General features: G+C 43.6%; 2 protein-coding genes across 4 annotated transcripts in view; one reads left to right on the forward strand and one right to left on the reverse strand.

Moving 5' to 3' along the window:
- TXNDC16 (thioredoxin domain containing 16) overlaps nucleotides 1–6,776 on the reverse strand; it is a 51,837-nt gene extending 45,061 nt beyond the window's left edge. For 2 of the 3 annotated variants that reach the window (XM_075192886.1, XM_075192884.1), the window contains exon 1: nucleotides 6,610–6,776. The gene's annotated coding sequence lies outside the window, so the exon portion shown is untranslated. Of the gene's footprint in view, nucleotides 1–3,439; nucleotides 3,548–6,605 lie in introns of all 3 variants that reach the window. The other variant, XM_075192885.1, reaches the window with a different exon arrangement.
- A 250-nt stretch (nucleotides 6,777–7,026) lies between these two features.
- GPR137C (G protein-coupled receptor 137C) lies at nucleotides 7,027–24,308 on the forward strand. The gene is made up of 7 exons (XM_075192887.1): nucleotides 7,027–7,500; nucleotides 11,054–11,097; nucleotides 12,033–12,255; nucleotides 13,550–13,696; nucleotides 15,055–15,180; nucleotides 15,512–15,636; nucleotides 18,276–24,308. Exons 1-7 carry the CDS (start codon nucleotides 7,183–7,185, stop codon nucleotides 18,415–18,417), a joined length of 1,125 nt encoding a protein of 374 aa, XP_075048988.1. The 5' UTR covers nucleotides 7,027–7,182; the 3' UTR covers nucleotides 18,418–24,308.
- The last annotated feature ends 926 nt before the right edge of the window (nucleotides 24,309–25,234 follow it).

Raw genomic sequence — 25,234 nt, forward strand, 5'->3', positions numbered from 1 at the left:
AAATGAGTCTTTTGCTTGACCTTTACACTTCCCAGGAAGGGACGGGAGGAGACTGTACGTATTTCAAACAGATACAGAAATAGTATTGCCCACAAGGCAGCCATCAAGGATATCCTTATTAAAACCAGTTTTAGACTTAAGAGAGAAAAGATGGGAGACATTCAGAACCTCTCAAGTTTATACGGTCAACTTTCTACTTGAATACCGTCATGAACTCATGATGCCAAGGGGCAAATAGTCATTCTTTTGACAGCTATAAAGGGCACGACATTTACCTAGAGTCCCTGTTATCATAAAAGCAACGAGCTTGATTCAATGTTAGTGCATTTATTAAATCCAAGCTAATGCAAACACTATATCTCCCATCCAAAAACACAACTCGGCAAACACTTCAGGAGAAATAATTAACTGCTTCATTGACTACGCAAAACTATATGATGGAGAGAAAAAAAACAGAACTTATCAAAACTTTGCTGATAAGATCTTGCCTGACTCCCTGTCAATTGCCCATCTTAACCTCGGATCAAGCTGCCCATCTCACAGTTGAGTTACAATGCATCCAGACCGCCAACGTGCCAACACAGTGGTTTGTCCTAAGCCAAGCAAAGACCCTCTTATGTGTGAGCGCTACCAACCCTTTTCGCTAATTAATAATGACAACAAAAATAGGCAAACTTTGGGCTTCCAGGCTAAACAGAATTATGGTTTCTTTGAAACACCCAGATCAGACAGGATACAGCAGCCAGAAAAGCATAATAGACAATATCTGTAACATTCTGTTAACTAATACATTCATGCTCAATGTCACTGGACACTTGGCCCTAGATACAGTAAAGGCGTTCGTTCGATAAGAGTCAACTGAAGATACACGCAGGTTTTACTATATGCCACCGACTTCACTCTAAGTTATAGTCAAACAATAGTTGTGTTCTATAAGGGTCCAACAACTACAGTGGTCTCTGCAGTTCATTCAGTCAGGCAGCTTCCAATAGCTAACGGCACAAAACAGGGGTACCCCCTGTCCTTCCTCTTTTTTAACTTTTGCATTAAACCCATGGCCCAATTAGTCTTCTCCAAAAAAAAGATATGGGCGGTAGACCAAGATTACAAAGTATCTATATTTGCAGGTGACGCACTGTATTTCGGTAAGCAGTTCTTTTCAATCCCTCCCCAACCTGTTCAACCACCTTGTCAAATATTATGGAATCTTGGGATGCAAAAATAAAATTTTAGCAAGACAGCGACGCTCAATAGTCCTACCAATATTGTCAAGTTACTTGAAATCAACTTCAAAAATGTTCCCTACAATATCTTAGGGTTCACATTACCCCCCTCCTCTTCCCAAAACAATGGCAATTACAATCCACAATGCAACACTTAGAAAAGGTGTTCAATTATTGAACAAATACTCGATATCTTGGTTGGGTCGCACCAATACAAAATTAATAACCTGCATCGTCAACAGAGATGTTATGATGAGGACGAATTTAGATGGGGGCTTATCAGTCCCCTGCTGGGGTATTTTCAGATCGTCCCAACTAATATCATCATCATCATTATGTCATCTCCATTCTTCAAGCTTAAGATAGCCAGAGATAGAAAATCTTAGACTGACCCTCACTCTCCAACTAATCTTCTCTGGCTACCGGCTCAACACAGAACTAAGGGATGGACCTTGTTCAGACGTACAGCAACCGCCAACATGATGGACCTTGTACAGACATACAGCAACCGCCAACATGATGGACCTTGTACAGATGTACAGCAACCGCCAACAAGGTGGACCTTGTACAGATGTACAGCAACCACCAACAAGATGGACCTTGTACAGACGTACAGCAACCACCAACAAGGTGGACCTTGTACAGACGTACAGCAACCACCAACAAGGTGGACCTTGTACAGATGTACAGCAACCGTCAACAAGATGGACCTTGTTCAGACGCACAGCAACCACCAACAAGGTGGACCTTGTACAGACGTACAGCAACCGCCATCAAGCTAGACCTTGTTCAGACGCACAGCAACCACCAACAAGGTGGACCTTGTACAGACGTACAGCAACCACCAACAAGGTGGACCTTGTACAGATGTACAGCAACCGTCAACAAGATGGACCTTGTACAGACATACAGCAACCGCCAACAAGGTGGACCTTGTACAGACATACAGCAACCACCAACAAGATGGACCTTGTACAGACATACAGCAACCGCCAACAAGATGGACCTTGTACAGACATACAGCAACCGCAAACAGGGTGGACCTTGTACAGACATACAGCAACCGCCAACATGATGGACCTTGTACAGACATACAGCAACCGCCAACATGATGGACCTTGTACAGATGTACAGCAACCGCCAACAAGGTGGACCTTGTACAGATGTACAGCAACCGCCAACATGATGGACCTTGTACAGATGTACAGCAACCGCCAACAAGGTGGACCTTGTACAGATGTACAGCAACCTCCAACAAGGTGGACCTTGTACAGATGTACAGCAACCACCAACAAGATGGACCTTGTACAGATGTACAGCAACCGCCAACAAGGTGAACCTTGTACAGATGTACAGCAACCGCCAACAAGGTGGACCTTGTACAGACGTACAGCAACCACCAACAAGGTGGACCTTGTACAGACGTACAGCAACCGCCAACATGATGGACCTTGTACAGATGTTCAGCAACCACCAACAAGGTGGACCTTGTACAGACGTACAGCAACCGCCAACATGGTGGACCTTGTACAGATGTTCAGCAACCACCAACAAGATGGACCTTGTACAGATGTACAGCAACCTCCAACAAGATGGACCTTGTACAGATGTACAGCAACCACCAACAAGGTGGACTTTGTTAAAAACTTTGTTGTTGAAAAACAGGTTGTGGTAAAAATGTCAGGAGTGTAGGATGCAGGATGGGAGGGTCCTTACCTCATAACAGAGAAATTAGGGAACAAACCCATGACACTGAAATGGCTTGGATGAAAGCCTGGAAAGAATGATCCAGGGTCACTGTCTGATCAACTGGAGACCCAGAAAGAGGAAGTACGTCTCACATCGGAGAAACAAATAGACAATGGAACAAGGCTATCTTATGTACGTACATCTGACGGAAATGGAAGAGACACGACTATCTGAGGTCCAAAGAGCAGAAAGTCTAGATGTAGCTAATCAAATTCCTCCACAGAACAAAAGAAGCACTATACTTGTCTGGTATGTCCCCAGAGATACTTGGTGACGGTGCTGAAGCAGAAAGATTATGTGGCTCTAACTCAACATACTGACTAGTCAGAAGAGGTACAGCAGCAATTGGAGGATTATATTTTGAGATGCTCTAACTGGAAAGAAGCATGAGTACTGCCATTACATGCAATGATAGTCTTCCTTAATCTTATACTACTATGTTACATGATATCTGGATTCATACTTACTTGCAGAATGCTTTGAAGAATTAGATTTCCCCACTACAATACAGAAATCAGAGGAACAGGGTAAAATCAGAAAGGGAGAAAAGAAAAGCAGCTTTTCATATACACGTCCTCTATCCCTTTCCTTAAATTTATTATCCTGTGGAATAAAAGGATAAAGATGGTGTATAAGAAAATATATAAAGTAATGGTAAAAGACTAAACACTAGAGGACTTCTGCTAAGGGTACAGACATATAAGAGAAACTCAAGCTATTTGGAATTGCCTAGAACTGATTTTATAATACATTTATAATTTACATTTTAAGGCCTTGATAGCTTTTATCAATTATTGATAAACTATACTTAGTTTGTTTAAGCTTTGAGGATATATTTTGACTATACATGACATACTAGAGTTATGGATTCATTTTGAATGTCCGCTATAATTTTGCAATTTAACTTGAAGCGTTTGTAATGTGTTAAGGCAAAACAATTACAGCAAAGAGTTAAGAAAAATCGGCTTTAAAATTACATCTTAAGCTGGGTACACATCTATGCCATCATCCTGCAGATCCTGCATCCTGCAGATCACACGATTCACGAGAGTTTGGTCAGATGTTGCGGGAGTGTGTACGCTCCCACGATCATGTTATATCGCACCAAAACAAATCACAGCTGCTGGTTTGGTTTTATAAACTTCCTAAAAATCACGGTCAATAATGTGACAATGTCTTTTCAGCAGATGGTTATGAGAGATGAAGATCACAGATCTGAAGGTAAATGGTGTAGGTATGTACACATGAATCGGCATGATCATCGGGACTTTCAATCGTTGGTCAAATCGTTAGAGACATTGTATCTGAAGTAAGACTGCATAGGTGTGTACCCAGCTTTACATTTACCAGTTATTGGAAATACAAAGTGGCACAATAACTATATTACTATCTCTCTCTCTATATATATAATACATATATAGTATGCCTGAATGAAGCATGCTGAACTATTCTCATTCAAGGGCATATAACCCAAAAATGAGCAACCTATGGCTTGGGAACTTAACATTAGAGCATGCTGGGGTTTGTAGTTCCACAACAGCTGGAGGGGCTGAGATTGGACAAGGCTGATAAGTAATTATTTGCATCTAGGCATAGTATGATAAGGTGCATGGAAGGAGCCATCTTCCTGTACTGGGCAGTCACTGACCCCCATGTTGGCATCTAGACATACGATGAGCTGCATGGCATGAGCCATCTTCCTGTACTGGGCAGTCACTGACCCCCATGTTGGCATCTAGACATACGATGAGCTGCATGGCATGAGCCATCTTCCTGTACTGGGCAGTCACTGACCCCATGTTGGCACCTAGATATACTATGATGAGTTGCATGGCATGAGACATATTCCTGCACTGGGCAGATTCTGACCCATGTTGGCATCTAGATATACTATGATGAGTTGCATGGCATGAGCCATCTTCTTGTACGAGGCAGTCACTGACCCCATGTTGGCATCTAGACAGACTATGATGAGTTGCATGGCATGAGCCATCTTCTTGTACGAGGCAGTCACTGACCCATGTTGGCATCTAGATATACTATGATGAGTTGCATGGCATGAGCCATCTTCTTGTACTGGGCAGTCAGTGACCCCATGTTGGCACCTAGACAGACTATGATGAGTTACATGGCATGAGCCATCTTCTTGTACTGGGCAGTCACTGACCCCATGTTGGCATCTAGACAGACTATGATGAGTTGCATGGCATGAGCAACCTTCTTGTATGAGGCAGTCACTGACCCATGTTGGCACCTAGACAGACTATGATAAGTTGCATGGCATGAGCCACCTTCCTGTACTGGGCAGTCACTGACCCCATGTTGTCACCTAGACATACTATGATGAGTTACATGGCATGAGCCACCTTCCTGCACTGGGCAGTCACCGACCCCATGTTGGCACCTAGACAAACTATCATAAGTTACATGGCATGACCCACTTTCCTGCACTGGGCAGTCACTGACCCTATGTTGGCACCTAGACATACTATGATGAGCTGCATGGCATGAGCCACCTTACTGTACTGACCCCATGTTGGCATCTAGACATACTATGATAAGGTGCATGGCATGAGCCATCTTCTTGTACTGGGCAGTCACTGACCCCATGTTGGCACCTAGACAGACTATGATGAGTTACATGGCATGAGCCACCTTCCTGCACTGGGCAGTCACTGACCCCATGTTGGCACCTAGACATACTATGATGAGCTGCATGGCATGAGCCACCTTACTGTACTGACCCCATGTTGGCATCTAGACATACTATGATAAGGTGCATGGCATGAGCCATCTTCTTGTACTGGGCAGTCACTGACCCCATGTTGGCACCTAGACAGACTATGATGAGTTACATGGCATGAGCCACCTTCCTGCACCGGGCAGTCACTGACCCCATGTTGGCACCTAGACATACTATGATGAGCTGCATGGCATGAGCCACCTTACTGTACTGACCCCATGTTGGCATCTAGACATACTATGATAAGGTGCATGGCATGAGCCATCTTCTTGTACTGGGCAGTCACTGACCCCATGTTGGCACCTAGACAGACTATGATGAGTTACATGGCATGAGCCACCTTCCTGCACTGGGCAGTCACTGACCCTATGTTGGCACCTAGACATACTATGATGAGCTGCATGGCATGAGCCACCTTACTGTACTGACCCCATGTTGGCATCTAGACATACTATGATAAGGTGCATGGCATGAGCCATCTTCTTGTACTGGGCAGTCACTGACCCCATGTTGGCACCTAGACAGACTATGATGAGTTACATGGCATGAGCCACCTTCCTGCACCGGGCAGTCACTGACCCCATGTTGGCACCTAGACATACTATGATGAGTTGCATGGCATGAGCCATCTTCCTGTACTGACCCCATGCTGGCACCTAGACAGACTATGATGAGTTACATGGCATGAGCCACCTTCCTACACTGGGCAGTCACTGACCCCATGTTGGCACCTAGACAGACTATGATGAGTTGCATGGCATGAGCCATCTTCCTGTCACTGACCCCATGCTGGCACCTAGACATACTATGATGAGTTGCATGGCATGAGCCATCTTCCTACACTGACCCCATACTGTCTCACCAGACTTACCACCATCACCACAGCTCACTCACCTCCTCAGTCTCCTCACAGGCGTCATTCTCTCCTGGTGACCCCACTTCCTGCCTCCAGCCGGCTGCGTGCGCAGCTCCCCGCTGCCCTCTGCCCCCCGGGGCTGCCCCCACCTCACCCAGCAGCCCGGGTACCACTAACTGCCAGACTGACAGCTCCAGGTAACGCCCCGCCCACCGCTCACCAGAACCCACCAACCGTGACCAATCGAAATCCAGCGGGGGGCGGCACCTAACCCGAGACAAAGAAGTGACAGGCGTGCGACGTGCCCAATGACATCCCTTTTAGCCGCTGGGCGGGGTCGCATCTGTCCAATCACCTCCGCTCACTGTCCATGAGCCGGGGAGGCTGCCCCCGCTGTGCTGATTGATCCGCCTCACGTCCTATCAGGGCTGCTGGGCGGCACCGCCAGAGGCCAATCAGCTGCGCGCGGAGTGAGAGGCGAGCGCCTCAAATGGTCGGAGCTCAGCTGATGTCTTCCAGCGGAGTTGTTTTTGAAGAGGCAGCAGAACTGCAGAGCAGGAGAGCGGGGGGAGCACGGTGTCACAGACATGCACCCTCCTGCCTGACTCACCATGAAAGTTGCCATCCCCTGGGCAGTGGAGCTGGGGCTGACGGTGCTGTGCACGGTGCTGTGCTCGCTGCTCTTCTTGGTGGTCTACGTGCAGCTCTGGCTGCTCCTGCACTACAAGCAGAAGAGACTGAGCTACCAGAGCCTGCTGCTGTTCCTGTGCCTGCTCTGGGCTGCCCTCAGGACCGTCCTCTTCTCCTTCCATCTGACCAACTGTGCCCTGGCCGGGGACCTGCAGCCCTTTCCTCTCTGGCTGCTCTACTGCTCCCCCATCTGCCTGCAGTTCTTCACCCTGTGTCTCCTCAACCTCTATTTCTCCCAGGTAGGTGGGTGACATCACTGGGTAACTCTGCTGGGGGTGGTAGTTCCCCCTATGACCTGCAGGGGGCGTGCTAGCCACCTCCAGCATAGAGCATTGGGGTGATGCCTTATTGTTCCTAATCTGCTCTCCCAGTCTCTGTCCTCACAGGTAACTTCTTGTTTTCCTCTGTGCAGCAATGGGTGACATCACTGGTTAACTCTCTGCTCATCCTGGAGCTTTAAATTAGCAGTTCATCATCTGACCTGCAGGGGGCGTGCTAACTCCCTCTATAATATAAGGTTTAATACTGTTGTGTAGATTCTATTTTCATTCATCAGCCTAGACAAGTTTTTTTAATTTCTTTTGTTAGCCTATGTGCAGTAGTGGGTGACATCACTGGTTAACTTTGCTCACAAGTGAGCTGTGTGTGTTGTCCTCTAGCCTGCAGGAGGCGTGCTATGTTCATGCTGAATAAAGGGGAGTGATGGTCCCTTATTGATCCTGGTTTATCTCATCAACATCTTATTTGTCACTGGTAAATCTGTGTGGCATTGAGTGACATCACTGGTTGACTCTCTGCTCACCCTGGAATAAAGATTATTCATGTACTGACCTGCATGGAGGGTGTGTGCTAGTTTCTTGCAGATTAACAGATGTGTTTATAGATCCTGCTCAAAGTAAATGTGCTTATGGACCTGTCGTCAGCTGCTGCACAACCTCTCTGAAGTCTGTCTCCCAATTATTTATTTCCAGAGCAGGGTAGTGTTGTCTCTGTTTCCCCTGGAGGTTTCTTTCTGTGGATCTCTTAAGGATTACTAACCCTTTTGATAATTCCACTTTACGTATTTGCTAACCATCTGTTTACTGAGCTCCTCTTATACATTATGTTATGCAGTTTGGGACTAAAGGTATTATTGATATTCCTACAAGACTCTACATGTGCTGTCCTGTATACTACTATTAAAATTGTATTTGCAAACTCTATTGAATTTCATATGTATACAGTGTTTATACATTCTCTTGGTGTGTTTCAATCTCTTTGTTTTGAAAAAACCCAATAAAAATTACTTTAAAAAAAATTGTATTTGCAAATTATGATCAATCCATAGAACAAAGTAACTTCATACATCTACATAAGAGGTTCAGTAAAGTACCCAAATATTTTCAAATGGGTTAGCAACCAGCTACACTGAAGAGATCTGCAGAGAGGAAACTCATTAAGAAAAAAAAACAAATCCTTATTTGAGATATATATTTAAGTGATCTCCCATAGCCAAGCTAGTAATGTGATTGTTTGCCTGTGAGATGTTGTCCTGTTAGACTGTAGGCTATATTAATGTAATGTGCTTTGGGCTAAGGGTTTCTCTCGCCTAGTGCTATGGATTACTTCCATTTGCGGCTTTAAATCTTCATAAACGTCCCTCCACACCCCCCTAAGTCAAGTGAGCTATGGACTAAATCTGTGCTGCTCATGTAAAGTATGCAGGCAGAGATTGCTTTCTGTTGTAACCAGTTTTTTGATATTTAAAAGTGAAATCCTGAGAAAGTACTGACCATATCACAGCTTATCTGATAGGTTTGCTAAAGGTGATTAAAGGATAAAGATTCGGATATAAATGATGTAGAGCTGGCAGGCCAGAGGAAGGACATGGAGCTCTTTGTTATAGCCAGAGACACAGTACCCTCAACAAAAACGAATCATCCCTACAAAGTGATAGACCCCCTGTGTCAGTCCTTCTGGATTCCTTCCAGCCATCACGTCACCCATCTCCTTGTATTCTGTTGTTGCTGCATTTTAACTCCAGTGTAAGCTGCTTACTGCCTCCTCCTGTATTGTGTATCACCCGTCACTTCCAGCATGCCAGGTATTGAATGGTGGTTTTTGATGAGTAATTTCAGCCTATTGTCTTGGTAATGGATGGTTGTTAGCTGCACTAATGACACTTGGCCGTTGCCTTCAGTCCTCTTAATCAACCAAATGGTTAATCTCCATTTGTTATACATGAAGACCTTCTCAACAACTTAATGTTCTGTAGCAGGAAATGTATAGCATGGATAATAGACACAAAGTAGTCATGAAAACACAATTGTTCTTGTAGAGTGGGGGTTTTCAGCCTTAGTGTTTTGGTAGTTTGTCTTTTAACTGTCTCAAAGCAAAAAAATTAATGATCTCCGGTTTTATGAGGAGGTTCAGTGATGTTTTGGGGATGCTGTGCGCCATATGGCACTGGGTGCCATGAATGTGTGCATAGCATGATATATGGAGATTTCCAGGCCGTTGTGAAGCGCAACATTTAACCCAGTGTTGGAGAGCTGGGTCTTAGTTGAAGGTCATGGGTCTTCCAGGAGGAGAATGATCTCAAACACCCTTCAAAAGGCTCCCAGGAATGGTCCAAGACAAGTCGCTGGGCTGTTTTGAAGTGGCCAGCAATGAGTCCTGACCTAAATTCCATAGAGCACCTGTGGAGAGATCAGAGAACAGCAGTTAGGAGAAGACACCCTTCAAATCTTAGAGAATTGGAGCAGTTTGCTTAACAGTGGCCCAAGCTGTTAGAGGTGCAGAAAGCTCATCCATGACTAGGAAGCTGACTGCTGTTATTTTGGCCAAAATTTGGGGCGTCAATTTTGGCAATAGCCTGTCTCTTCATTTTCTGACTTCAAAGGATATACACTACAGTATTAAATTCAGAATCCTATACAAAGGTTCTGTGTATTGGTAGAGAAATGTGGGGACCCTATACTGTTAATGTCAACTTTTATCTTCAGAGGAAATTGAGTTATCTAATGAGAAATTCATTGTTGCCAATATATTTGGAACTGACTAACTTGATTCTTATTGCTGTCTTGTAATGCCTAAAAAGCTGCCATTCAAGTGTAATCTCAACAATATGATGTGTGGATAAATGAAATGGATCTGTACTTATTGGTGAATGCGGGCCAGGACTTGTTTACTCCAAATTCTTGCTGTTGATATTCTAGCATATTTCCAAACCTCCTCTGACAAAGGGCAGTTTGTTTTTGTTTTTTTAACACTGTACTTCTGAATTTGACTCATTTGCATAATGTAGCCAATGACATTTCAACATTGTATATGAAAGCTACGTAACGTGGAGGCAATTATCTTGTGAGCTGAAGCAATATTAGAATATAGCCGTCCATTCACTAGGCATGCCTGTCGCTGTGGTTCATGTCTGCGATGTCCCTCTTTCGCCTGGTAAACTGATGGGTTGCGTTCCCGTAAAGATTGATGCAAACGTCACACAGTGCCTAACTTGTGAGGCTTCACCATATGGCTCTACAAGAGTCTAGGATATGTACTGTAGGTTAAATGTAACTTTGCTTTGATTCCAAGTGCCCCACTTATTGTGTGCTATGTCCAAACCCTGCATACTGTCACTTCTAAATGCTTTATACTCTAATCATCTGCTCCGTTCATAAACTGACCTTCCTTACCTCTTAAGTTCTAGCAAAGTTCTGTATTCAGATCTCTCTCAGTATGTGTCTGACTTCTAGAGAACACTATACTAGGGGCCATGGCACAATATTTAATGCATTTGGTTTTATTTCCCTACAGGTTATTTTTAAAGCCCGCTGTTCTCCAGAATTCAATAGATACAAGTAAGTTTCACAATTTAATCCAGATAACTACTGTCACGGTCTCCTATTTGCATATTCAGATGGTTTACAAAGACCATAAACAAAACAAATACAATCTTGTTTAGTACTGTAATTAATTGATACTTTGATGAAACTGGGACATACAAATAAGATAATGCAGGTGAGCAAACAAGAAGCAAGGAGGGTGGATGTGAGGAGTAAAGTGGATGATTAAGGCAGTGGAGACTCGTGTAACTGTGATTTTGACTAGTGTTTAGAGTAGAGGAAATGCCTCTAGGGGGGCATCCATGTGAAAATAGCTGGCACAGTTGGTTACATGAGATTGCAGAGAAGGTCTTGGCTCATTAAAGGTGAGGTGGGTTTGGGGTATCGTCATCAGAGGTGGTATAGTTTTACAAGAGAAGTCTACAGTGAGAAATGTAGAGGGTTAAGACCAATTTGAAGCCAATTGCACAAGACTGGAGTGAGCAGGGTTGGTGAGGTGGTACTCACAAGCCACCCAAGTAATTTGGAGGCAAAGGGGAGGAGAGAAATGGGCTGAAGGTTGGAGAAGGGCTGGGTCAAGAGATGGCTTTAAGTCTGGTGAGATGAACCTGAGTTTAAAGTAGGATAAGAACGTGCCAGGGGTGAGATGGGAGCCTCAACTTCATTCTTGGTGGCATTGCAGAGGAGAATGAAGGAATAACATTTTGGGGCCTGCAGGGGGAAGTGTGAAGCACTGGGAAGAAGGTGGAGTAGGCTGGTATTGAAAAAGCCTTGAGTGTTCTGAAGTGTTGGTAGGTTTGAAGTCTGTGGATGCCATAATCTTAGAAACTGAGTAAAGCTCTATAATTGGGGGGTGGGTGAGGATTGTCCCTTCATTATATCACAACGTAAATGGTATTGGCTGCATTTTCTTCCCCTTTAAATGACTGAATGTCTCTTTCCTCCTATAGGATTCCTCTGCATTTTGGATTTTTCCTCGTTGGTCTCGCCTTCTTAATAGTGAACTTATCTTGCATCATGTTCGGGAGTGGGTCCGATGACCCCCACGGATGGATCACCATGACTAGGATGATATTTAGTGACTTTCTTTTTGCTGCCTGTTCAGTTTGTTTGGCCAATAACACCTACAAGATCGCTAACACATCACCCGCATATGTCTATCTAGAGTCTAAGGTAACCATTGTTTATTGTATGTTATGCCAATCAGGATTATTTATTTACCTATTTTTTATTTTTTTTCAGGACCTTTTATTATAATGGATTGTATTTGGGATTTTGTTTGGGGTGGAGGGGGGGGGGGTTAATGGGTTAATGCTCCAACAGGTGGGGGAGGGATCTCTACATGGTCATGGTCAGTCCTTGAAGTATGAAATATATGAACAATTGGCCTTGGCTAATGAGATGACTGCAAAGTAGAATGTGCAGGGTCCTCCAGCAGCACAGAGTATATCAGGAGATGAGTGATGTGTTCGTGAGGACAGGGCTGCATGTGACAGGGGCAGTGACATGATGTGAGGAGGGGAATGGAGGCAGCAGGAAGCCACAGATTGAAACTAGCCACACAGACTAATCCTGCTGTTCTGGTTGAGCACAGGAGTGGTGGATCATTGCCTAATTTAGCCACAAGTAGGTGGATGGTTATTACCATTTGGCAAGCTCAGATCTTTTGGCTTCACTTAGTCAGTGCAGTGAAGATACCTGCACATACGCTGCCTATATTGGTCACCATCTAGTTGCATTGACCAATTGGAAAGCAAATTAATGTAAAATACTCTCCCAGTGGACACTACAGACTATCTGGTTTGTGTCTGAATGATGCCCCCTCTTATCCACTCTCAGGAACGGCTTCCACAAATTATACATTTCTCAGTAAGCAAAGGATTATTTGCAGGCACATTGTCATTGTCATTCCCCGATGTGTTTACTTGTGAACGGAACAAGGTTCTATTTGGGTGGGGAAACACAATGTCCCCAAATACTAATAAATATGAGTGGTTATGGGGTCACCAAAAAATGTGTGTTTTGTCTTAATAGCATTTAATCACTATACTCCTTGCTGTCAATTGCACAGGTTTTAATAGTCTAATGGTGCTAAATGTCTCATAGGTATGCGGACACTGCCACTAGTACGCTGAATAACCTCTGTCTGGTATTAATGGACAGGCAGGATATTTAGCTCTGCAATAAAACCCATTTTGGCAACGGGTTCAGATGACTGGTGGCGGAATGGTCGTACGATGTGCAGGTAAACGAGCACAGCTCATGGGTTGTAAGGCCAGTTCTAGCTCCGGTCATCGGCGCCCTCCACCCCGAGGGGGCGGAAGATGAACGGCTTTCAGTACCTGCAGAATCTGTCAAATGGGTTCTGTGCCCGACGGCTTTCATGACGTAATTCTGGATTAAACACTTTGTGCATTTTTGTTTTTTTAAAAGCTTTGACCCACTTCTGTCTTCTGTTCTTGCTTAGGGCACGTCTGGAAACCAAGCAGTTGTGACTGGTTCATTTATCTGCACTCTCTATTTGTTGAGAGCTTTGTACAACTTTGTAGTTTCCATCCAGCCAGAAAACAAGCCAAGTCCCTTCAGCTATGGCTTTAATGGGGTCCATAATCACGTAAGTAATTGAGCATCATCTGGTATTGGTACAGAAGGCCCCCCCTAGATATATAGTACTCTGCTCAAGGACAAGACCTATCCTAACTCCCAAAGCACCATTGATATGTGTGTAACACAGCTTCCTACCTCTCTTGTGACCCCCCCCATACATCTGGTATTCGGGGAGGGGGGGGGTGGATGCTGTTCAGCCCTTGGTCCCTTTTAATTTTGGCATAGAAGCCGTCCTAACCTCTAAAATCTATCTTGGAGAAGATGATTGAGGGGAATCTCATGTAACTTTGTAGTAATCGCTTCCTGTTTTCAGGGAGTCTTATACAAAAACTAAGCTAGTGCAATCTGATGCATCTTTATCCTAAAAGTAGAAATGCAGTCAGGCGTCTGGTCTATAAGTAGACATTATTACATGTTTATTAGGCAGTTGCATAATGTACCCTGTGTTTCTCTCTCTAAAGCTGGGTACACACTACAATTTTCATCCAATAATCGGCTCAATCAGCCGACATACGACCGCTCGTTCAAAAGTCAGGTCAGTGTGTGCAGTGACACGATGGTCGAAAGTCTGCCCAAATGGATGATTATCGCCTCATTTGGTTGGTCGTACCGTTTAATATTTTCGTTCCAATCTCGTTTCCGCTGTGTAGGGTGTATAAACTTCCGACCGATCCACAACAGTGACTACGAAATTAGTCATTGCTCACGACAACATGCCTGTAAAAAAGTCGCTAACGGGACGTCCGCTCTTCCCTTTATCGTCCTAAACAAGGCTAGTGTGTATGCAGTCCATGGAGCGAGCGATCGGACCATCGGTCGCATGTAAAACCGCTCGGCATAAAAAGTTGGTCGAAATTTCGGTAGTGTACCCAGCTTAAGGGTGTTGGCAAACTACTATTGTAACCTGCTATTTACACTGTGTGCAAGGGAACAGAAACCCTGGGCTCATGTGTCTGATATAAGCTGGTTATAGTATAGTGTCGCTGACCTTAGAATTAATGTCCTTCTCTGTCCGTGCTTTATGTACTTCTGCCTCTGTCGTTTTTTTTTTTTGTTTGTTTTTGTTTAAAGACCTGCCTTAGATCTGTCATACGTTCTGTTGCCAGGAATGTAACACTGTAGGGGTAAGTCTTCTAGAATGTCCATACATACATGAAAAGTGGAGGTGTTGCCCATAGCAACCAATCGGATTCTAACTCCTGTCTTAGAATATACTAGATGAGAGAATCTGGCTGGTTGCTATGGGCAACGCCTCCACTTTTAAGAAGTTTTAGTAAATCCACCCCTGTAATCTGCATCTGATGGACAAAGGAAATTATTTTGACGATTGACGCATGAACTTAACGTGCCCATCTCACCCCCTAGGTGGTAACTGAGGGGACCATTGGTTTGGAATATCTCATCTTTGTGATCGTTCTTCTACTCTGTGAGTTCCTGCCCATGTGCTTGATGACTTATTTCTTCCGTGCCAAGAAGCTGGGCCAGAACTTGGTGAGATGTGGTCTTAATGACATAAGACGACAAAATGTTACCACAAATTGTAAACTTCCCTCATGACAAACGCCATCTCTAAATGGCAACACTCCAATCCCCATTATTTGCACTACACCTAAGTCATTAGACCCCCCAATTGAGTATCAGTTCAGCATGTAATGCCCCCTGTTGCATAAAGTCTACCAGTTAACAACTATTAGTGTAGTGCTCCATGGGTTATGTACTTACCCAGAGCATCGTCTTTAACTCTCTGATCAGCCGCACTAGACGGGTATTATTGTGAATACATAAGGGTCCCTTACTCCAGTTTCTTTCTCTCCTTCTGCAGGAAGCTGCTGGCATGGTAAATAGTCACAGCTTTGGGTCAAGAGCATACTTTTTTGACAATCCCAGGAGATACGACAGCGATGAAGACTTGCCCAGATTGGCAAACCCCAGAGGGGAGAGAGGCAGGTGAGTCTGTCTTAAAGCTTAGTGTGTTCAAGGTTTAACTTGTGCATAAAACATCCATGTGAGACGCTATTTAACAACTTTTAAAGCTAAAGAATCTGTTTGTGGGAGGGGGGGATCCTGGTTATTTCCTCATATGACTTTAAACATTCCAGCCAAGTTTTTCTGACACATTCAAAAGATCCATATAGTGCTTGTCATTGAGCATTAAAAAATATAGAGAAAATCTTATGTAGCTTCAACAATTTTCCCCAGAATCTCAAGTTTAATCTTTGAACACTGGGGTAAACCGGTCAATTTAAATGTCCTGACCTCTGCTTGTATTTCATTTTACCCTACTCTATTGAGTGTTGCACCATTAAATCTCCATTTGACACATAGGGCAAGTGGGTGGAGGTGAGATGATAAATTGGGGAACAGGGTGATTATTCCCAAAAGAGAAAAATACCTGAAGTGCTGAACTTACAAGATCTCGTGTAACCCCTCTGTTGTCCTTGCATGCATCCTGCATTGGCAAAGATATTGACACTGATTCCTCATCAGTGTATTGTATGTTCTGGTTCATATATTTGTCTGTTACCAGTTGGTGAGGGTGCACATCCTGTGGCTTTGCTCACTTAAACAAAAAATCTACTAGGGCATGAAGCAAACTGATATTGTGGTTCTTGCTGCCATCCACACTGTGTTCTGCACATTGATATCTGTATCCTGTTCTAACTAAAAATGACTTTACAGCTTGGTGCTGCTGTTCAGGTGTCACAGAAGAAACAAAGATCTGCTTAATAGCACTTGTGCTCCTGTTTAGAGGAATTAGTGGGTGTTTCCAGACGGTGTTTGTCTGCCGATGCCGTCAGTCTTCACTTGAATGCAACATTGCATGACCTCTCCGGAGGAAGTGTCTGTAAATAGCGGACCTGGTTTCCACCAGCCTGTCTTATAATTGAATGCAAATCAGTACAGTTAACACTCATTCTGCAAGGTGCACAAGCATGCAGTTTAAGTACAACTATTTAGAGGGGCTGGTGTGTTAAATACATATCCCCTCTTTCCACATCGCTGCTAGTTCACTCATCAGGTGTTGGGCAGAGATTAGATCATCTCCAGTCTCCTTTTAGTTTTCATCCTGCTCCTTTTTTGTTTGGGAGGGGGGCATCTCCCAAGAGGTGGCAGAAGCAGAGGGTTCTTATTCAACCCTAGTAAAGTATGGGGCAAAAAAAATCCCCCAAAAAAATGCTTCCATGGTCCTAATTTCTAAACCAGGAAATCTTCCCCATGCCCAGAACAAAAACAGGGGCTTAATTCCACAAGACCCCCTTCAGGAATGTGTTCTTTCCTCCTGTAACCTGAAATGTGCTCTGTCGTAGGCCTCCCTAGACTTGTGGAAGGCACTTTCAGAGGAGTATTCTTTGGGCCATCCAGAATGGCATTGTGATCCCTCCAGATGACAACCTATAGAGCGGATCTGTAGACCGTGGGAAACATCCCCAGATGAACTACTGCTTCCAGCTGTCTGGAAGGGTCTAAAGGCAGCGATAGTCTGTAGTCCAGAATAGAAAGTTGCTGGTTTCAAACAATGACAGTGGACATCCTGCTGCTGAAGTAGATGTCCAAGCTGGTTTAGTGGTCTCCCCTCTGACGTTGGTCCCAGAAGTACTGAAAGAAGTGTGGGTTTTTTTTAATTCTCCCCTTGTAGGGCTCCTATATAAAGTGTGTTCTATGGTAACAAATTTAGCAGAACATTCTTTAATACAAAGATTCCGCAAAATGACCTGTAAGTTGGCGCTGACCTAGAAATAAAGGTTTCACTTACTCTGGGTTCTGCCTGGGTTGCTCTCCCTGAACCCTTACAAAGCATCTTTCAATCTCTACTGTCAGATCCTTATTTATTGATCCAGGATGACTAGGTGGAACCAAAACTGGATCTGGTTCTTTCTCAAGGTGGTTTTGATCCTTCAAAAAGGAAGACCTAGTCCTAAGCCCAAACACAACAGTTTCTTCTCCTCAGTGTGAAGAAATGGCCTCTAAAGGTCGGAGGACAGGATAAGAACCTTCTTCAGTTACAAGGAAGAAATAAGGAACTGGATGCATAGAGATGGGTGTAAGAAATAGGCAATTGGGGGCCTCATTAGCTGTCCTTGTAGTTTTTAGCATTTGACCAAACCACTATATTGAATGTGGGATATGATTATCTTGGTTATATCTTTAGGTTTTGCGCACATATGTCTGCTGCATGCACTCTGTAGTGACAGATGATTGGTCATTTTCAAACCACCTCCATAGTGGTTTTTTTTTTATATATATACATACATACAACTTGTACACTTCTATGAAATGTGTTCCGTCCAGTGGTTATTTAATACAATGAAACCTAATCTACCTGTTTCTTTATAGCAATCTTGACTATTTTTAATCTTGCATAATTTGGGTTACTGATATACCTGTATAATCAAAGCTACTGTGAATCATTTTATCTGAAACTATTTGATTAAAGTGGTTCATGTCGGCTCACAGGTTAAGTCTTAAGTCTTGGAGCTTCCTTACAGTTTACATGCATTGTCATTCAATCTGAAGTAAAGTCTATAAACTGTATATCAATGATTGTACAGAACCTTATTTTTTTTTAATTTCTTTTCTTTCTACAGCTTGTCGTCCACCCCAAAATCCTCTGGGTGGTATGGAGCAATATGCCCGACCAGTGGCTGCGCCCTGGCACCATCTCTACTGAACGAACCTCCATCAGGGACCCCCATCCTCTTCACATGTGGAGCAAACACACTGGCGTGACGCCCCCTCCCCACCCCCCCCCCCCTGCCGCTGGGGCGATACACCTGCACTCTTTGGGACGCCGTAAGCGGCGTCCGATAGCTTTTTGTTTACGTTCAGATAACGCTGCGTCTGCGCATACACATTCCGTTCCTGAGGCTGAAACCTGGTCTTGGATGCAACGTCCTTGAGACTTGCGGAGGTACTAGAGGACTGGAGGAGCGTAACGGCAGCTGGTGACCCTCACTTAAGGAATTATGTAACATATATTTTTTTTTTTTTGGTTTTGTTTGTTTTTTGTCTCTTCACATATGTATTTCATGTGGAAAGACTAATTTCTACCGACTTAAGACATTTTGAAAAAGGATACACATTAAACCGCAATTGAAGGCAAACAGTTCAACGTGATTCACGGTCTGTTTTTCTATTTATAATGAAGTTGCCCTCTAATTAGTGTTTCAACTTTATTTTGTGTTTAAAACATCTGGGGCAGATCTGTAATGAACGCACAACATAGCTGCTTATAGTTGGCGTTTCGTAGTCGTGCGTATAACGCTGCGGCTGTTTGTCTGCGTACGTCGGGCAGTGTGAATACCGGGTTAATGACCCTGTGGTGGTTACATTCTATGAGCACTGCCCACAGCGCTTGTGTTGCGGTAACCTGGAGCTGTCTATGCCAACTAAACAATGGATGATGCATTCTTGTGGCTGATCTACCCCAGTACAGACACTGCCCCTAGTGTACAACAGGGAAACTGATTCTCCTGCTGTGTTCCCCAGGTCGCTGTCCTACTGTACATGGATGAGGTCTATCCATATAAAGCCGTTTATCTACCAGAGTGATTTTGTATTTTTGTGTGCAGCCTCAGAAAGATGTAGTTTATGACTTATGAATGAAGGACACTAGTTGGCAGCTTGTCCCTAGAAATTGAAGTTGCTGCAGTTTCTCAGGCTGTGTAGGAAAGGTCCCAGATCCTGCACATAACAAGCAGAGACGATCAGATCTTAAAGTGATTTCCCCCCCCCCCCCCCCTCTATTAATGCACAAACAACTTTAATTTCCTGAAAACTGGACTTTGTCGTCTTTTTAGCCATCTCTTGAATGTTTGTGGCTGCTCTGCCTTCCATCGTGAGCCCTTCCGCCTGGTAAAAAAAATGTTCAGCTCCCAAATTTCCAATTTAATTGACTATTGCAGGGACCTATGCTAAGTAACATCACCAGTCTCATGTAGTTATAGCTGTTACCAATGCTGAATTTAAGTGTCTGTTTCAGGTGCAGAGCATTTTGTATGGGGTGGAAGGGGGACATGTTGTAGTTAAGAAGCTTTTCATTGAATTCAGTCGTTATAGCTTCATTAAATGCTGCCCTTTAAATGATGAGCCTGGTCCTGTAGACTTACTACTTATTGCAGTGTAATGTTGTAGTTGAAATGATGACCCTGTATGATCTGGGAATATGAGTATCCCATCTGTAGACTTGTCTACCAGAAACTAATCTTTCTAATGTGGGATCTCAAACAGGATTTTAGGATTTCCTTGTCTAGGCATCTTGTATAATAGGTCTTCCTGTTCAAACATGAGGCTTTAACTGGATTGTAGTACAACTTATAACCTGCAGGTGTCAGTGTTGAACATGCAGTAAATTTTAGCCTGCGTATATTACACTTGGCTCCTAATGATTCCTAGTTATTACCCTGCAGGACGTGTATGCTGGTCCTCCATAAAATCAGAGACAAATTGAAATGGTAACACACAAACTGGTTTAGCATTAAACTGCACAATGATGGCAGCTATCTTGTGGGCTCAGTCCAGATTTGAAAACGCAGGTGATAAATCTACATAAGACCATATCTCAGCGAGTTTACTGTATGTTTAACAGGCTGGCCATATGGGAAGCTTAATCTCCTACAATTGCCCCTTTTCACTCTGTTTTAAACTTTGTGGGTTTTTTTTTTTTTGGTTTTTTTTGAGAGGGTGTCTACAGAGAAACGGGAGGTGGTAGAGACTGACGATTCCATTTCAGTAACTTAAACATTGTATAGGATCTACAGGTCCAGGGGAAAAACTAACCAGTCTTTGTACTATGTACTCATAGATTGCATGTGTTGGCTGAATCCCAGTGTGGTGATCTATCAAAGTGACGGAGAGAAGGAGATTGGGGACACTCTACGAACTAGTTCTAATCTTTAGTAAGACGGCTAAAATGTAGCTGGGTTTGGTCTCCTGTGATTGGTCCAAAGGAAACAAATGCTATTGTTGTTTTTTGGCAGTATAACCCTTATGTCTTTCTGAGGGGGCTCAGTCTGTTTCTAGTTTGATGCAATTTGGCAGTGTTTAATATGTGCCAAGATCCTAGACATGGGGGTGACGGACACCTCTGGTGTGGGCCTGGGTAGAGGGGAATAAAATGTACATCTCAAGCTGGATGTGTAATAACTTACTGGGCCAAAATTCATGATCCGTTTAAGGGGCCATATTGTCATTTTACATTTGTCTTGTACGATGACCTTCCCCCTCCTAAACCATAAGCTGACAAATACAACAAAATACTTCACGCCACCAACCTATGGACACATTGTTGTGCAAGTAAATTAATTTACTCTGTTCTATAATTAATGGTTCCTTATTTTATAACTGATATCTTCACTCCATAAGCACCTATAGAGCAGTATAGCATATGCATGAAGATGCATCCTGTCCTGCAGTTTGCTAGAAATCAGAGGGTGCTCACATACAAAACTTGCATCTATATAGAACCTAAATAATTCACTTTAAGCCATAGATGAGCGTACAGTTGCGTTGGTGTGTACACGTTCTGTGTGCCCTGCTATTGAGCCAAAGGCAACTTTGATGAGTCCGGAACGGTCTTCTCTTGAATTTCAATAGGACGGTTTTCTTGGACAATTTGACACTTGGCAGAATTTATTGTGTTTCTGGATATTGGTTAGAGTTGATTGCATCATGTCTCTGCAGCATAAGTCGGAGGAGGATGGAAGATTAGAGCGTATGAGTGTTGGGACAGGATACCACCTGTATAATATCTTGTGGGACGACTTTGACCCTCAGATATTGAACTTTTAGCTATATTAGTTTTAATTTTAGTCCTTTCCTTGGCGTCCAAAATCTCCCCTGCGTCCCTCACATCTGTGTGAGCCTTTTACCGATTGATTATGTTTTAATAACAGCCGGTAATGTGTTATTACTAACCCCTCTTGGTTGTCAGATCATAGCGTCATAAGGATTCTAGTGGTGGAACTTGTTCATTTTGTCCGCTGTACTTTCTCTTCCGGTGAGAGCTGTCTGAAGGTCTTGTGCCACCTTAGAGCACCTCTCGTCTTGCATGTGAACTAACTTATTCGATTCTATAATTAAAGAACATTGCCTTATGTTATAGCTTCCCTCCAGAAGCGGCTGTAGTGCATGTCTAAGATACTGGCTCGTACCCTCCAAGTTTGATGTAATTGCCCAGTAATGTCTGAACTCTTTGTGGGGTGAAACTTGTCCCCAATAGTTTTTACCCCCTTACTAATGACTGTTGCATTACAGCTTCTTATCTTACCTAAAGCTTGGTCCTCATGAGATGTAATTCTGCCTAAAGGCTGCCAAATTTTGGTCATCTACCGCATGCTGGTCACATGACTAATTTAACACGGGTAACTGAGCTGCCAAATTCTGTATTTATCTTTCAATTCCCATCTGCAGCTTTTTCAAAAGCACAATTTTATATGAAGCGTTTTTCAGGACAAGCTACAGATGGCGACCAAAAAAAAATAACTTGCCTGTTGCTGACGCTCAGAGGCAGATATTTTATGAGCTGAGCCAATGAAAATGCAGCATAATACACTGTTACCCTTGTGTTCATGCCACAGTGGTATAGTCTATGAATTGAAGGGCTGTGAAGGTGGGTTCAGGCTACAACATGGCCGCCTTCAGTGCGTAGATGGACGTACTTCAATACCAGTTATTAGTAATGTTGTGGGTTTTAGGCCGTGTAAAACTTCCTCTTTAGCCATTTTGACTTTTTATTTGAAGGAATTTGTTGCTGTAACGAGTATTCTTGTAAATCTTGCTTTACAAACCAGAGCTGTGAACAACATACAGTGTGTGGGAGGTTATATAGAAATACTGTGTAGCCGTCTAGAGAATCCAACCAATGACCATAGACTTGCATGTTGTATTTATATTCTTGACTGGAGGATGAGCCTTCATGGAGGCAGTCATTGTCTGGCCAACTTGTGGCTCTCCAGGTGTTGTGAAACTACAAGCCCATGCATGCTTTGCCTGTAGATAGCCAGCTGATAGCTGGCAGAGCATGCTGGGACTTGTAGTTTCACAACATCTGTGGAGCCACAGGTTGGTCAGCCACAAAATGTCTGCCACCACTGGTACACTTTCAGAAGGATGTGATTCTCATTTTAAAGCTTATTTAATGCAGAGCCAACAAGGCCTAATTTCTTATTGGTGGTTTTTTTTCTTTTTGGTTGTACAATGTTAAACAAACGTTCTTTGTGTTGGCTGATTCACAACTGGGGGCAGAGTGTGGTGAGGGGGTTTTTACATTCAGTCTTGCACTATGGGCAATGCCCAACAGACAACTTCAGCGATCAGAATCCGTAGCATTCTGAAGTGACGACGCTTCCTCTGCGTAGTTTCAAATTGGGAACGCCGCTCCCAGACCAAACCCCCACCTGTCCGGTCCCGCTAGAGCAGGTCGGTGACCACACAGCGTTTTGAAAACTAAAATACTCTGGCTGGATACAGTTACACCGAGGAGAGTCTAGCACTCCAACACTAGCTTCCTGGTCAGAGAGGCGGTGGTTTTAAATATCCCTTTATCCTGTACCTGGAGAGTAATTTTTGCACTAATTTTTGGATCCATGTTTTGATCCCTTAACAGTTAATTGACTGGTATGCTCAAACTCCTGTTTGACATCAGTTGGCCACCTTCAGACAACTTCATCTTCCAGGCACAGTTCATTTAGGATATAACAAGTGCTGTATAGCTGTAACTATAGCTATATTGATGCACAAACCTCTGTTTCTGCATGGAAAAACCCAGGAAATGTTTTTCAATTTTGACCAAGTTGTAAACCAGACTTGGGCCACGTGGCTCTTCAGGTGTTGCTAAGGCGCAGCATGCCCTGCTAGCGATCTACTGGCAAAGCATGCTGGGTCTTCCACAACAGCTGGAGAGCTGCAGGTTGACTACGCCTGCTGTAATCTGGTTCTAGAAGTGACATGGGGGGCGTTTAATGATGGAGGTAAGCCTAGGAACCCTTACATTGTGCCTCATCCGATCTGATGAGTAACTGGCCTACATGTATCGTGGTAGAAGTCGCCAAAGAGTTAAACATTGGATTTTTCTCTATACAAAATCTGAAGCACTTAGTGCACTTTAAGGAACGTTTGAGCGCAAGAGTCTTCTGCAATGTGTGGTTTTTGGGTTTTTTTGAGTATAAATTGACGCCAAGGCTTTTTTTTTTTTTTTTTTACCTCGTTGATCTATGCTAATAAGGCAGGGTAGTTGTCTGGTTCCTGCTTGTGTTGGTGAGAAGAGACTTGTTACAGGCACACAGTGGGGGCAGCCATTTTGTGGGCTGGACTAATATTTGGCTTGGAATGTAACATCGCTGCCTCTGGACCTCCAAAATGGCTGCCTGTCTCTTACGTTTTGGATACACAAACTGTAGCTACAAAACTGGGGGAGGTGGGGGTGGTGCTGTAATCTTTGCAATGGTGCTTGGTGACCATCACAGGGTCAATGTAATCAGACCCCTCTGTGAGCAGAGACTTACCAATGTCCTCTACTCACTGGTTTGTATATGTACAGTGGCCAATGAATGTATGGGAGGTCTATACACTAAACATGTAAAGAAGTATTTACGTACTGAAATAAACTTATCTGCACTCAACTCTTTCCGTGTCTTGTTTGTGTGACTTACTGCTTGTTACAAATCTACATTTTAATGTATTTAAGGAAAGACTTGGACGTCTGCAGCCGACAGGCCTACTTTGACCATCTTGTGCCCTCAACTAACGTGTCAGTGTGACTCTGTGGTTACTAACACAAATGTAGTGTGAAAAGATTAATACATCCCTAAGTGTCAGCTCTTGGGTAATATTTAATATAACTGACAGCTTTAGCAGGAGACTCTTGAGTGATTGGTTATTGAGATGGTCTGGTGTCCTTGAGGTTAGTGGGACGTAAGACCACATAATGCAGGTGATTAAACTCACAACAACCCTCGATCTTAAACTTTTACCTTTTTGTTCTAGATTTTATTTGTTACTGTTGTGCATGTGGGTAACGCACTATTGCATATTTATATTAATAGAATCGGACAGGACATTCTTAAATGTCCCACGGTGGGTTAATAAGTTAGAGGTAGAAGAGGAAGAGACATCTGGGTTAAATGTATGTTTAGCCAACAATGGTCTTGTTCCACTAGTAACCAGGATTAGACTCCTGAGCACCTGCTACAGAGTAAATCACTGGTCCATATCACCGTGGGGAGGATATCTAGGTCTTATGACCTGTCTATTATAACCTGCCACTTGGTCTGCCCTCCTTTAGCCCCACCACCATTGTAATACTGAGGAATATAACCTGTGACTGGGAATTGGAAGGGGGTGCAATTAGGAGCCACAGGTCTGTCCCATGAATAGGTTGTGATTTGATAGGACTTTGCCTTTCTGCTTTTGGCAGATACAATGTACTGGCCCTCCTGTGGGAATCCTCCTGGTGAACTGTAAAGCCACAACCTGTACTTAATACCCGTTAAAGCTGTAATTATCTGCTGAGCGGTTTCTGAGAATCCATTAGTTCTCACATCTGCCA

The sequence above is a fragment of the Mixophyes fleayi genome, chromosome 12 (assembly GCF_038048845.1).
Source record: "Mixophyes fleayi isolate aMixFle1 chromosome 12, aMixFle1.hap1, whole genome shotgun sequence".
In the NCBI taxonomy this organism is placed as follows: Eukaryota; Metazoa; Chordata; class Amphibia; order Anura; family Limnodynastidae; genus Mixophyes; species Mixophyes fleayi.

What these genes read in the sequence shown, in the direction of transcription:
- GPR137C (XM_075192887.1), top strand. Translation starts at nt 7,183, where the DNA reads ATGAAAGTTGCCATCCCCTGGGCAGTGGAGCTGGGGCTGACGGTGCTG. An exon ending in CCAGAATTCAATAGATACAA is followed by an intron (nt 11,098 to 12,032) that starts GTAAGTTTCACA and finishes TTCCTCCTATAG; the next exon opens with GATTCCTCTGCATTTTGGAT. An exon ending in ATGTCTATCTAGAGTCTAAG is followed by an intron (nt 12,256 to 13,549) that starts GTAACCATTGTT and finishes GTTCTTGCTTAG; the next exon opens with GGCACGTCTGGAAACCAAGC.